The sequence below is a fragment of the Poromitra crassiceps genome (genome assembly GCF_964638095.1).
Source record: "Poromitra crassiceps genome assembly, chromosome: 2".
In the NCBI taxonomy this organism is placed as follows: Eukaryota; Metazoa; Chordata; class Actinopteri; order Beryciformes; family Melamphaidae; genus Poromitra; species Poromitra crassiceps.
Genome location: NC_139624.1, coordinates 3,599,945 through 3,614,449, shown reverse-complemented (window position 1 = coordinate 3,614,449; position 14,505 = coordinate 3,599,945). Strand labels below are relative to the sequence as shown.

Genomic DNA, 14,505 nt, shown 5'->3' with positions numbered 1-14,505 from the left:
ACTGTAAAGACGAGGCCCATAAAATAGCCTCCCTCATGTCTGAAGGATTGGTACCAGGCACACAGCTTCCCTCATGTCTGAAGGATTGCTACCAGTCACACAAAATCTGTACCGACAGAAGTCTGTTTTATGGCCGGCTGTGAAGAAATGTACAACACAAACAGACTGGAGGTTTCAAGTCTAAAACCAATTAAAGAAAGGCAAAGTGAGGGGCAACCGAAGGCCGGGGAACACTTTTCCAAGACGTGACTCATGACAATAATGATAAGATAATAAGTGTTATTTGTATCGTATTTTTCATGTTACAAAGAATACTTTGCAAAGAATAAATAAATAAAATAAATCAACAGGCAAAGTGATAAAAGCAACCCAAGAGGGTAAACGACATTCAAAGACATTCAAACAGCCAATAGGAATCTCTCATTCATAACCTAGATTTTGAACCTCCAGCAGGAAACTCTTGGTTATCTATCTATCTATCTATCTATCTATCTATCTATCTATCTATCTATCTATCTATCTATCTATCTATCTATCTATCTATCCAAATCTAACCTAGATTTTGGAACCTCCAATAGGTACCTCTTGTTTTTAATCTAGATTTTGGGACAGCCAATAGCAATCTCTCATCTATAATCTAGACGTTTGAACCTCCAGCAGGAAACTCTTGGTTATCTATCTATCTATCTATCTATCTATCTATCTATCTATCTATCTATCTATCTATCTATCTATCTATCTATCTAACTATCCTATAATAAGACCACAGCTATGCCGTTTTACGTGTGATCTGGCTGAAACTTTCAGGGGGTGGAAAGAGCACCCGTGCGGGTGACTTGATGGAGCCGGATTTTTTTAATTAGGTGATTGCACTAATTACCTAATGATGTGATGTCATCAGTGATGTCATCACTGATATCATTACCAAAATCATGACCAAAATCATCTTATGACATGGCTGATGCTGTCATAGGCACTGATGATGTCATAGGCATTGTGCCAGTCAAATGTTTGTAGAAATAAATGTACCCACTTGCCCTGCTGTATTACGAAACCTGATGTATAGATTTATATACAGGTTAACAGACTCTGTGAACAGCATCATTGTATCACTCTCTAATCCTGCCAAGAGCTCTGTTAGGCTGTCATCTAAGCTATGGAGACACTGGCGCTCTAGCCTGTATGTGCAGAGATAAGGCTGAAAGTCCTGCCTTGTATGTGCCCTGTTGATTTATTGTTTTGTTTTTGTCTTGTTTTTATGTTTTATGTGTTCTTCACTATGGACCCCCGTGTGTGTGTCTTGAATAAAGTTTGAATTGAATTGAATTGAATTGACATCATCAGTGATGTCACTCGAGCAATTGTGGTTTTTGGTTACACTCGGGCAATTGTGACATCACTGATGATGTCATAGACATTGTGACATCATTGTGATGTCATCAGTGAGTGATGTCATCAGTGATGCAAAGTTGGGCAATTGTGCGTTGCACATGCCAATAGGGCAGGCGAGGAAGTGGAGCTGCCGGCTCGGCCGTGCCGCGGGCAGGCCTGCAGGGCCAGCTCGGCAAGCTGCAGGGCGGGCGAGTGAGTCCACGCAGCGGGCGAGCCTAGGAATCAAGCACGTGCAGCACACGAGATGACTAGTGATCTATACTTTCTACAATCCGCCTCATATGAAGTCAAAATGTCTTGTGATATAAGCCACTTTCACACAGCCTCTGAAAGTGGTAAATGTTGTTGAATATGTAATCCGCGCCTCCGGTGTGAAAGTATCGAAATGGGGGTGGTGAATAATTGTTACGCCTTTCGTTCCGCCAGTGGAGGTAGTCATAGCGCCGGATCAGCCTCCACCGTAGTGTAGAAGCCGCGACGCGGAACAGAGATGCGAATGGCAGGACAGCCTACTATCAGAAGTAAGATAACCAAAGCATATCTGCAGTCTGTCTCGCCTGTTGTGTAGTAAATAGACTCCTCGGTTATAATAATAATCTCTCTCGCAATAGGTGCGCACAGAGAAATCCATCTGCAGCCTGCTTTGTGTATTATAATTATATTCAACTCCCCAGGATATATTCAAGCATCCGCAATACGTCCTCTCGTAATAATGCAGGTGGAATATGAAGATTTTTCGGTAGCACCTTGTCTTGGAGAACACTAAATGATTACCAGTTTCTGCATTGTCGGCGTATTTGGGTGAGCTGTCGTCTTTTCTCTTTGATGTCTTAATGAACAGCTGTTGAGAGCTGCTGCATAGGCTACATGGCGATGTTTTGGTTGTTTTCCTTCCTCATACAGTAGCCTACACTATAACCACATGAAAATATGTATATATAATATAATAATATTATTACAATATAATAATAATAATATAATTATATTATATAATATATAAATATATTTTCACCGGACTTGGTGACCAGCATCATTTTAATTTGTCGGACTTTGATTAATTATAATAACGAAACTCAGCGCCCATGGTTCACCCTAATTTCAATCTGGGAGGGGTGGATGCTATCTGAAAACGCACTCCGAGGCAGAAATATGGCTGGGCTCCTTGGTTCTGTGTGAAAGCAATTTCTGTGGCAAGGCTGCCGGCGTTGCAGGCCTTCGTGAACGGCAATATTGCGCGATCTATGTGTGAAAGTGGCTATAGATTCATGCTTGAATAATGTCAATAAATGTCTATGACATGATGTCACAATGTTTATCACTCAAGTAATTGTGATGTCATCATGTCAGAATCATAAATCAGAATCAGAAACACTTTATTGCCAAATGCATCACAAGGATACACAGGAATTTATTCTGGTGAATCAGCACACTCGACAAGATACAAATAAACATACATACGTATACGACAGTGAAGACAAGACACTCAGGACATGATAGAGCATGTAGTTGGTTACCACAACCAATAGTTTTGACTAAAAAATGCAGCTATGCACTCATAAAAGCACTCATAAAAACAATAAAATCACCAGAAACTACGGTAAAAAATTAAATTATAGAAACGCAGGGATTAAAATAGTAAGATAAAGTGTTCTAAAAAGGGTGATTGAAACTACGGGGGGGGGGGGGGGTTGGCCATGACCTCAGATATGATTGGGCTTTTTGAGGAGAGAGACAGCCCTCGGGAAGAACTGTTTAGGTGGCGTGTGGTTCTGGTTTTGATGGCACAGAAACGCCTTCCTGATGGGAGTTTTCTAAACAGTTACCAGGATGAGAGGGGTCAGAGACGATGTGTCTATGACATCAGTGATGTCACTTGAGAACTCGATGTCATCAGTGTGTTTGTCAGCAGTGATGTGAAGTTGCGCAATTGTGCACTGCACATGCCAATAGAGCAGGCGAGGCCACGCAGCAGCCGAGCTGCGGGCGAGGCCAAAGTTGAGCAATTGTGCGTTGAGTGACGTCACTTGAGCACGCCATGATGTGATTAGTGATGGTCACTCGAGCAATTGTGATGTCATCAGTGATGCGAAGTTGAGCAAATGTGCGCTGGGCATGCCAATTCATAGCTTTCAAGGGGCGTTACGTAAGTACAAGGAACGCCCCTTCTGGCGGTCAAAACTCAAAACAACAATGGCGCTGAACACTGACCAGACGCACTGACCAGACGCAGCAAAAAGCGGTCTTTTTTCCTCCAGTTTCCAGTCAGGAATATTTAAACGCAGCACAGCTCTGTTTCATTAGTGACATACTGACACGGTGAATCGATTCACTTTGCACCGTGACTCCAGTGTCTGCTTCATATTGGAAACGCGCAGCACAGCTCTGCCAGTAAAAAGCAGTTCCCTCGTAAGGGGACTGGTGTGGGTGTGGGTGTGTGTGTCTGAGTTTTCTTTCTCCGACGGCATTCTGTAAAAGCACAAGCCAGGCGTGTCTCCTCGTCGGTTAGTGCAACCGATAGCACAACAGGTATCCGGCATTTTCGCCTGGCTTGTGCTTTTACAGAATGCCGTCGGAGAAAGAAAACTCACACACACACACCATCAAAGTACACACGTCACACGCCAACATTTCATCAAAGGTAAGCTCAAGTAACGTTAACGGGGTATTTTAATCATTATTGTAACGTTACTTGAGCTTACCTTTGAGGAAATGTTGGCTGCAAAGACGTGTGTACAAACGGCTGAACAAACACTGCGTGAGAAACTAGTCGACTTGGCTGGCAGCGAATGAACAAATTGTTTTTTGACCGCCAGGTGGGCGTTCCCGGCAGCACGTAACGCCCCTTGAAAGCTATGAATTGGGCAGGAGAATACGCAGCTGCATATGCGGGCGAGCAATTGCTCGAGTGACCATCACTGATGACATCATCGAGTGCTCGAGTGAATATATGATGATATCATAGACATGATGACATCACAATTGAAATCTCGTGTAGCGCGAGAGATTTCTAGTAATATAAATACACAAAGGTTCAGATGATGTGTTTTTGCGGCACAGTGGCTCAGTGGTTAGCACTGTTGCCTCACAGCAAGAAGGTCCCGGTTTCGAACCCCGGTCCGTCCCAGGTCCCCTGTGTGCTCCGGTTTCCTCCCACCAACAAAATACATGTATGTTAGGAAGGTTCCTAGTAGAAGAGGATGGGTCAAATTAGGGCTGGGCGATATGACGATATATATCATTTTCACGATAGAAAATGTATTTTCTTTCAATATGATGCTCTATCGTTTATATCGTTGTGTTGCACACTGTTTACGGCAATATTGTCCATCATTTGGAGGACGCTGTGCTTTCGTCATTCTGTTTTATTTTTTACTCACGTCCATGCACGCACCAGACTCTGTCAACAATGTTATGAGTGGCACAAATCAGCCAGTGAGTAGAAAGAGCAGGGAAAAGTTACCTCCACTCTAGTCTCACGTAGTCCGACCCACCGTCAACGTCATCAAGCTTCCACGGCTGGCACTGCAAGACTACCTCCACTCTGTCCACCTAGTCTACCAGGCATTTGCGCTGTGTTAAGTCCGCATTTGATCCATATTTGCAATGTTAAACCTGGCAAAACATCTCGTCATTTTGTCATCCCAAGGAAATCCATTCGATGAGCCGACAACCAAAACGTCTAGCTTGCTCAAGCTAGCTAGTTAGCTTTAGCTTCCTTGGGTGAGAGTTGTGTTGGATAAAGGTCTCATTATGCTTTCCGCATCAGCGAGGAACGCGAGTGTCCGCGCGGAAAAGTGACGTCAAATCAGCAGACACGCCCCTCCGCAAGGCTCCGTGCGGACGGTTTTCGACCGGCCGTGCGCACGCCGAATTTTGTAACTACGCGGATGCGGACGGGCGGACAAAGTGGAGTTTTCAAGACACACGCTCAATTCCGCCTGCAGAAACCCACACAGAGTATACAAGCTCCACACGTTTCCTACGTGTCTCTCATTTCCGTGCGGCCGGCCAAAGCGTCAAGCATATTCCAGGCTTAAGCGGGAAATCCCACAGTGGAGTATTTTTGTTGCGTGAACTGAACTGGTAACATGGAAATCCCGAATTAGAACATTTTTGTTCCTTTATATAACTGACAGAACTGGACTTAACTATAAATAACGTATTCTACCCGTTTTGCTCTAATGTAATCTTTGAAAATTGAGCTGGTGGTGTGGTTCAGTTTGTGTTTCATTCTACTGCCCTGCAACGAATTATACATTTGTTTGTGTTGCGTATCTGTATTCTGAATGCATGTATCCTTTGTGGGGTTTGACATTGACAAAATAACTGGTTTAACCGCTACATAAATGAATGCTCATGTGGTCATTTTATATAAACTATAAATTGAATTTACCGAAAATATGCTATATCGTGATGTATATATATCTTTATCGGGATATGAAATGACCTATATCAGGATAAGCAAGGCAGAGCTTTTTACTGTACAAAACTGTGTTCTGTCCCTGCTGCAGTATCAGTCTGTTTCAGCAGTGGTGAATCAGTCAAAAAGAAAAAAAGAAAACAACAACAGCAATGAGCGCACGTCTCGCCTGACCGCACGCTCCAAGGATGTGGTCGTCTGGTCGTCATCGGCAAGGGAAACCCTGAAAAGGAGAACTCCACTGAAAAATGTATTTTGTACATGATCTCACACATCCCAAAACAGTGAACAGTTTTGGAGACATTCATTTACAGTAGGTGTGGTCAGGGGTGACAGTTATTGAGAGTTGATTAGAGTGGAAGTTGTGGACCAGTGATGTCATTCACAAATGACATCACTGGTCCACAACTTAAGCCAAATGTGTGTGAGCTCATGTGCAAAATAAATCAGCATTGTTTTTCAGTGAAGTTCTCCAGACAGACACACAGACAGAGTGGGTGGCTGCTTACACGCCCAGAACACTCTCTCGCCTACACGTGCACACGCACGTGCATGCACACGCGCACACACACACACACACACACACACACACACACACACACACACACACACACACACACACACACACACACAGGAAAACCACTGTGCTGCCTGTGCCGCTGGGCCGTTCTCAGATACTCGTGAATTCCGGGCTCTCCCCGGCGGTCAGATGACAGCAGACGTCTCCACTGGAACAGACCTGCTCTTAGGCTGCATTTCTAAGAGGGATTGTTTCCAAAAATGGCTATTGAAGTCTACAGATTCAAGATTGAAGATTCATTTTAATAGCCATAGTGAGTAATTATATTACAAACAAGGAATTTAACTTTGTGCAGTATGCTGGACAGCGATCACATCGATAGCAGAAGGTGAAGCAAACAGAAAACATCTCAAATTATAAATGATAAAGTGCAAAGTAAAAGTGCTTTAAAGTGGAGGGTAAGATCATGTTGATGGGATATTGGGATAATCTCCATGTAAATGTGCAGTAAAAGTCCTTTAAGTGTTTCTCAACTGGTGGGTTGGGACCCAAAAGTGGGTCGCGGGGCCGTTTTGAATGGGTCGCCGCTGTGTGCATAAAAAAAGGTTCTTCTACTCCTTGAGGATGCCGGCATCCGTGGCCAACATGACTGTCTTAGCAGGCTCATTTTTAAAGCCAGAGAAACATGCTGGTATCCCCTGAAATTGGAAAACGTAAGGCATCCATTGCTACCAAACATGTCAAGCTACCTTGTCGGAAAGGCTAAATAACACTCCAAAGTTAGGCTACATTTTGGCGAAGGAAAAACTGCCATGGGGTACGGTGGAGCAGTGGTAAGCGCTGTCGCCTCACAGCTCGAAGGTCATGGGTTCGATTCCCACCTGGGACGCTGTGAACGCTGAAGGAATGCGTGCCCGTCCGCATCTCCTCGAGTGCCCATCGCCCGGGTGGGGTCGTCAAAAGGGCCTTTCTGTGTGGAGTTTGCATGTTCTCCCCGTGCCTCCTGGGGGTTTCCTTCATATAGGAACCCCTTCACCAAAACATGCAATATCCTGGTTGCTAATGTGGTTCCTCCTCTGGCCGTTAAGGGCGCCTGTTCAGAGGGAGGGGAACTGGTTGGAATAGCGTGAACCACCCACGTGCTATTTCCTACCGCTGAAGTTTTCCCTGTCAGGTGAAAAGAAGCGGCTGGCTAACTGCCCATGTCTCGGAGGAAGCATGGATCCAGTTTCGGCTCTCCCCAGATCGGCAGAGGGTGGAGCAGCAACCAGGATAAATAAATTAAATTAACACTAATGGGGGATAAAAATGGGATACAAAATCGGGAAAAACACTATTAGGAAAAAAAAAGAAAAAAAATAAGGAAAAACTGCCATGGCCATTTTCAAAGGGGTCCCTTGACATCTCAACCTCAAGATATCTGAATGAGAATGGGTACTATGGCATGCGCATTTTATGCTAATCCTGCAGTATAAAGGCCTAAAAAATAAAAAATGTAATCAGAAATTTCGGTCGTGACTTAAAGGTCCTATGTTCTAACTATTACTGACTGGTGGCCGTTAGAGTAACTGCAGGCAGTGTGTGAATGAGGTGGCGCGCGGGCGCCGGGCACCATACTCGCACGTGCACAGAGAGCCTGGTGACGCAAGGACAGGCAACAGCAGACTGTTGGTTGCTTTGTAACGTTAACTCATAAAAGTCACTTGAAAACGGCAACCTGGACTATTTATCAGTCAGATCAGCCTCGGGATGCCCAGGAAGGATTCTGGATGACTTATTGGAAGAAGTGCCAATAAAAATAATAAAAAAGTCCAATAGTGTTGTAAAAATTATGAAAAAATTGCACTAGTTCCAGTTCCCGTTATTGCACAGAGTCCACGCATGTGATTAATTGCATCAGAGTCCAGTCAGGTCATGAGGCCCTGCCACTGGCAGAGTTATATAGTCTGATGGCTGTGGGGACAAAGGACCTCCTGAAGCCTTCTGTCCTGCAGCTCAGTGAGAGGAGCCGTCCACTACCTCTGCTTCTCTGACCTGTCAGGGTGGTGTGGAGAGAGGATGGCTGGCATTATCCATTATGGCCTGCACCTTGCGGTGTATGCCTCTCTCCACCACAGTCCCCAGGGAGTCCAGTCCTCTTCCCAGGACTGAGCCAGCCTTCTTCTCAAGCTTATCCAGCCGACCAGTGTCTATAGAACATGTGCAGCATTTCACTGCACACGTCAAAGGACCTCAGCCTCCTTAGGAAGAAGAGCCGGCTCTGCCCCTTCCGGTAGATAGCGTCTGTGTTCTGCGACCACTCCAGCTTGCTGTCCAGAAGTACTCCCAGGTATTTGTAGGTCTCCTCCCCCTCAATGTCCACCCCACGGATGTTGACTGGGTGAGGAGGAGGGGGCTTAGACCTATGAAAGTCAACCTGGTCTTGGAGGCATTCAGCTGGAGACAGTTGTTATTGCTCCAGTCGCTGAAGGACTGTATCAGTTTTCTGTACTCTCCTTCCTGTCGATTCCTGATGCATGCCACAATCGCAATGTCATCCAAGTATTTTTGGATGTAGCAGGATGCAGAGTTGTATTTAAAATCCGCTGTCTACAGAATGAACAGGACGGAAGCCAAGACAGTCCCCTGTGGAGCCCCAGTGCTGCTCATCGTCGTCTCAGAAACAAAGTTCCCAAGCCTGACGAACTATGGTCGTCGTGTCAGGTAGTCTGTGATCCAGTTGACAAAGGAGGGATCCACCCCCATTACCCCGAGCTTGTCTCTGAGTATCTGGGGTTGGATGGTGTTAAACACACTTAAAAAGTCAAAGAAAATCATCCTCACATAACCACCAGGCTCATCCAGGTGAGAGTTGTGCCGGTGATGGTCCTCATTCCCCTCCACACCTCTCTGGTGTTATTGTGCTGCAGCTTTTGCTCTACCTTCCGTCTATAGTCCCTCTTTGCCTGCCTTAGTCTCCCCTTCAGCTCCTGTTTTACCCGCTTGATCTTCTCCCTGTCTCCATCCTTAAAGGCCTCCTTTTTCTGGTTGAGGAGTGCCTTGATGTCACTAGTGATCCAGCGTTTATTGTTAGGGAAGCATTTTACAGTCCTCGCAACAGTGTCTCTGCAGAAATGAAGTCAGTGATGCAGTCAACCATTTTGTCAATATCAGTGTCCATGTTGTTCTCCTCTGACTCCAGCAGTACACTCCAATCCGTGCACTCGATGCAGTCCCTCAGAGACTCGTTGGCCCCTGGTGACCACTTCCTGAATGACCGGATGGTTGCAGACTGCCTCATTACACAGGGTTTGTAACGGGGCTGAAGAAGAACCAGATTGTGGTGCGATCTGCCAAGTGGTGGTAGAGTTGTAGCACTGTAAGCCTCCTTGACGTTGGCATACAGCAGATCCAGAGATTATTTTCCCTGGAGGGACAACACGGACTTGCTGCCGCTCAGTATGGCACACATGATGACCAATAGTAATGTTAGGCATATTTACGACAGTTGCATTCATTATCAACACAAGATGATAACGTTATTTAGTGGGGCTGGGTGGTAATTTCTATAAATGTAAATCTGTAAATCTATTAGTTAGCCGCGTATAGCATCAAGCTAACGGTATAATATTAGGCAATGTTCCATGACCCTAAGCATAACGGTAGTAACGTTAGGCATATTTGCGACTGTTGCATTACTTCACACAAGACGGTAATGTTATTACCGGAGTTTCTGACCAGGTGGTAAATCCATTAGCAAGCAGCTAACGTTAATGGCCAAAACGACATTACAGCAGCTACAAGCAGCAAGGTCCGTCCATGAATTGAAAACACAGCCCCGACTCTAATTTCCCACCGATGTCGGTCACATTGCTGCTGTCTGGCCAGACGGGCTTCACTAGATAAATATGTATTTCTTTTTCTGTGTGGACTTTTACTGGATACTGTGTTTTTGTTTGTTTTTGCTGGCATTACAGTAGCTAACGACGAACATGTTAGCCACTGCCTGTTAGCCTTCTTCACCGTTGGTATATTTCCATCCGGAGCCAGGAGGACGACGGGCAGGCTCGTGAACATGCAGAACGTCACATCCGCCAAATTGCCAGGAAAATTTGACCTGCGACCAGCAGTTATATATCTTATATATAATATATATGGATGAACGCAGAGAGACGCGGCTGGCCTCATTTTTTAAGTTACGGAACGGCACATTCACTCATTGGTAATAGAAAACACCTTGTGAACAAACTTACGGATAGTACCTTTAATGACAAAGCAAATATGTGGGGGAGCAGTTGACTAATGGGGGAGCAGTTAGGCTAATAGGGGAGCAGTTGCCATAAGCGTCAAAGATTACTTCCATGGGTTTGCATTGAGTTTAGTCGGAAAGCCCAAGTCGTTTCATGTGTCGCTCAAGGGTACCATGTTAGTAACAAGCGACGCACAAGGGACGGGACAAAGCGTCAATATGCTACGCGCTCGGAGTGAGAACGGGTTGGTAGGACATAGCAGGTGGGAGGATCATGCTATTCCAACGAGTTCCCCTCGCTCCGAACAGGCGCCCCGAACGACCAGAGGAGGCACCACTTCGGCGACCAGGATATTGCATGTTTTGGTGTAGGGTTCCTATATGAAGGAAACCCCATGGGGGCACGGGGAGTACATGCAAACTCCACACAGAAAGGCCCTTTTGATGACCCCACCCAGGCGGTGGGCACTCGAGAACATCACAGCTCACAGCGTCCCAGGTGGGAATCAAACCCAGGACCTTCTAGCTGTGAGGCGACAGCGCTTACCACTGCGCCACCGTGCCCCCTAGAGAACGACTGGTTTAAGTGATATTATAATGATGCACATTTTCATATCAAGGACCCCTAATTTTGTCCACATTAGGGCGACAGAGCCCCCATTTGATGAGATATTTCCTCTTGGACCCAAATCTGAGAATATTTTTATTGTTAGATTTGATTTAGTCCAAAAATACATGACTGTCTCATAATCTGTCTGTCTGTCTGTAGAGAGAGGAAAGTGCTTTCCAAACTGGAAAAGTCCCTCTTTAGATTGCAATGCCCTTTACATCCTATCAGCAGATTTATCGTCGTAGCGTTCAAACCGCACCGAAGTTTGAAGTAATCTGTTGATGTTTCACCCACTTGACTTGTACAAACATTGGGGAGCAGCAGTCTGCGGTCGACCCATCGGTCCGAGCCCAGCCCGTGGAGCTGTGGTCTTCCCAGAACCAGAACCTTCCCAGAACCTGCTCTTTTGTGTCCTAAACTGACATTCCTCTGAATCTAACTCATACTTCCTAAAGCGGGCCAAGGACCCTAAGAAGGATAAGACATAACTCACGTCACAGAATTTTGCATTGGGGCCAGTTCTATTGAAGTGAATGGAATGGGCAGGGTGAGTCTCACTATAAACCATCATATCTGTCCTTTCACCTTTTATTGAAAAATGCTTCCACCAGATTAAAGAAAAGACATTATGTGATGTTGACTGTAGTTTTTATGTAAATGTTAGTTTTCCTTATTATTGGTCTCCAGACAGATCCTGCTCTGTCCAGCAGCTGCATATAGCTCAACATAAGCCCTGTTTGGTCCAAAATAGAGCTAGATTAGCTAACTACATCATGATCCATGACCGAAGGGGGCATCAGTCAATAATATCACATTGTGTTTTCTTTAATCTGGTGGAAGCATTTTCAGTGAAAGATGAAACAATACAACTACATGTATGATGCTTTATAGTGCGACTTGTACGTCCTGATATCACCGTGTTGGTATCATTCCCAGACCATCATGTCCCTGGATGACCACGCCCTGAACTCATTTGATTGGTCGCCGCAACTGCTTCTTCCTGCAAATGTGCGGCAAGTTAAAAAAAATGTGGTTAAGATTAGAGTTAGGGGGTGAAAAAAGTGCAGCTCAGGTTGTGCTTAATGTGAAAGTACTGGCCTTCCAATCTGAGGACTGGGGTTCGATTCCCGTCAAACCACACACATTTTTATAAAATATTAGGGTTAGACATTAGTGTTAGGCAAGTACAACAATTTGGTTAGGTTTAGGGTTTGGTAATCGTGGGTAAATAAGAAAACCCTACCCCTAATCACATCTTTTTTACTTGCCCTACATTTTCAGGAAGAAGCAGTTGCGGCAACCAATCAAATGAGTTTGGGACATGGTCATCCCAGCCCATACTAGGAAAAAATGATGGTCCATGAACGATCCCAACACGGCGATATCAGGACGTGCAGTGGGACTCACCCTGCCCGCCACATTCACTTCAAACGAACTGGCCCCAAAGTCTGGCCCCAATGCAAAATTTGAATGAAATGTTCACCACATCTCACTCAGAACGTGATGTTCACCACATCTCACTCAGAATTCTGATTTAATTTAGAAAATATAATCCTGAAGGAGATCCTTCTCCAGACTGTTCCACAGGTTTCCTCTTACTCACTTGATTATATTCTGGTTTTGAGATGCAAAATAATAAAACAACATACCTGTTACTCTCTTCCAAGGCTGTATTTTTTATTTCTTTTTCTAACACTTTGACATTATCATTTTATTGGTACAGAAATACTGTCAAGGCATTATGGGCCATATTTTATGCCGAAGGGCAAATCTTTGCTACTTTCTAGCACTCAATCTTTTTTTATTACCACTTAGTCAGTACATCAAACGACGTGTTTCAGCGACCCAGTGGTAGTTAAAAAGAAAGAAAGAGTGAGATTTTGAGTGCTTGAAACTAGCAAAGATTTGCCTTGGGACTTGGGAAACTATATGGCCCTATAGCTCTGATATTTGATCTCCATGTGGTGGAAAGTAGAAGTCTTGTTCCCTTGCTGATGTTTTTGTCTGTCTGTGTCTGCAGGTCTCCTCTCCTGCCTTCCCTGTGGTCGTCAAGATGGGCCACGCCCACGCTGGCATGGGCAAGGTGAGTCTCACACACAGACCTTCTATTATCCCCCCCCCCCTCTCCCACTCTCTCTCGCCCTGTCTCCCCCTCCCTCTCTCTCTCTCCCACCATGTTGATTGGTCTTTCTACGTGTGTGTAAAGGGGGTGTGGCTTCCTGATCAGGAGCCAGAGGCTATAGATCACACATGGGCAAAATACGGCCCGCGGGCGCCACCTGTGTGGCCCGCGATGGAATTGCAAAAAAAAAAAAGAAAAAAAAAAAAAAGTTTTACACACACAGGGCACCTGAACGCAACATGCAAGATACCCGCTGTGTGTCCAAATGTTCATGTCATATTCTGGCCAATACTCCAATGCTGTTATAGCATTTTCAGTCTGGAATATGGAATATCTTTCAATAATCTTTATGACTAAAAGGCTACATTGAAGTAGAAATTTAAATAACTCAAATAACTCATTGGTTTTGGATTTATTTAGCTTCAAGACTGCATTTTTGTTTGTGTGACCTTCAACACAGGCTTTGATCATCCCGGGACACTTACTGATACTTGTGCTTAAATTAACGCACTCATATTCTGATTTATTTCAAGAAAAACATTTCAGCTAGTGGAAATTCTAATTGGCTGGTAACTTTAAAATCTAGCAGCCATATTGGCAGGTGGTCAAAAAAGTTAATTTCAAGCCCTGAGAGCATGGTGACATAGGAGTGAGTGAGAAAAGGATCAAATATTGGTGGTTAAGACTGAATAATGACATCACAACTGTTAATTTAAAATGAGTTATTCCTCTAAACCTGGCTTCAAATGCACCAAATATTTCGCGCTGGCGCCGTTTGGCCCTCAGCTAAACCTGGTAGCGAGGACATTTTTTGTGGCCCTCTCTATCATCAAAGTTACCCATCCATGGGTTACGGCATGACAATATTTGTTCGGCCCCCGGCAACAATCTGGGTTTCTCATGTGGCCCCCCATGAAAAATAATTGCCCACCCCTGCTATAGATGTTCCCACTCTGTAGGCCTAACCCAACACCCCTCCCCCCGCACACACACACGGCCCGGAACTCCCAGTGCTGTGAGAACCAGCCAGAACATTTAGGATGCAGAGTCTGTTCTGTTGGCCTCTGAACTCTGATGCTTTTCTAACTGCAGCTGAGTTATGGATTTGCATTTCTTACATTTTCGAATTAATTTAGCAGGGCTGTGAATCTCACCATTCCATTCCGATTCCCGGGGTCACAAACCAATTTTAAATTGATTCTCGATTCAGTAC

The 14,505-nt window shown here is 44.9% G+C and overlaps 1 protein-coding gene across 1 annotated transcript in view; it reads left to right on the top strand.

Annotated features, from left to right (window-relative positions):
- syn3 (synapsin III) overlaps positions 1-14,505 on the top strand; it is a gene marked incomplete at both ends in the record, with an annotated part of 317,937 nt that overhangs the window by 185,365 nt on the left and 118,067 nt on the right. Inside the window, one exon of the mRNA XM_083657267.1 lies at positions 13,191-13,253. Within this exon, the coding sequence (XP_083513393.1) occupies positions 13,191-13,253 (63 nt within the window). The remainder of the gene's footprint in view (positions 1-13,190; positions 13,254-14,505) is intronic.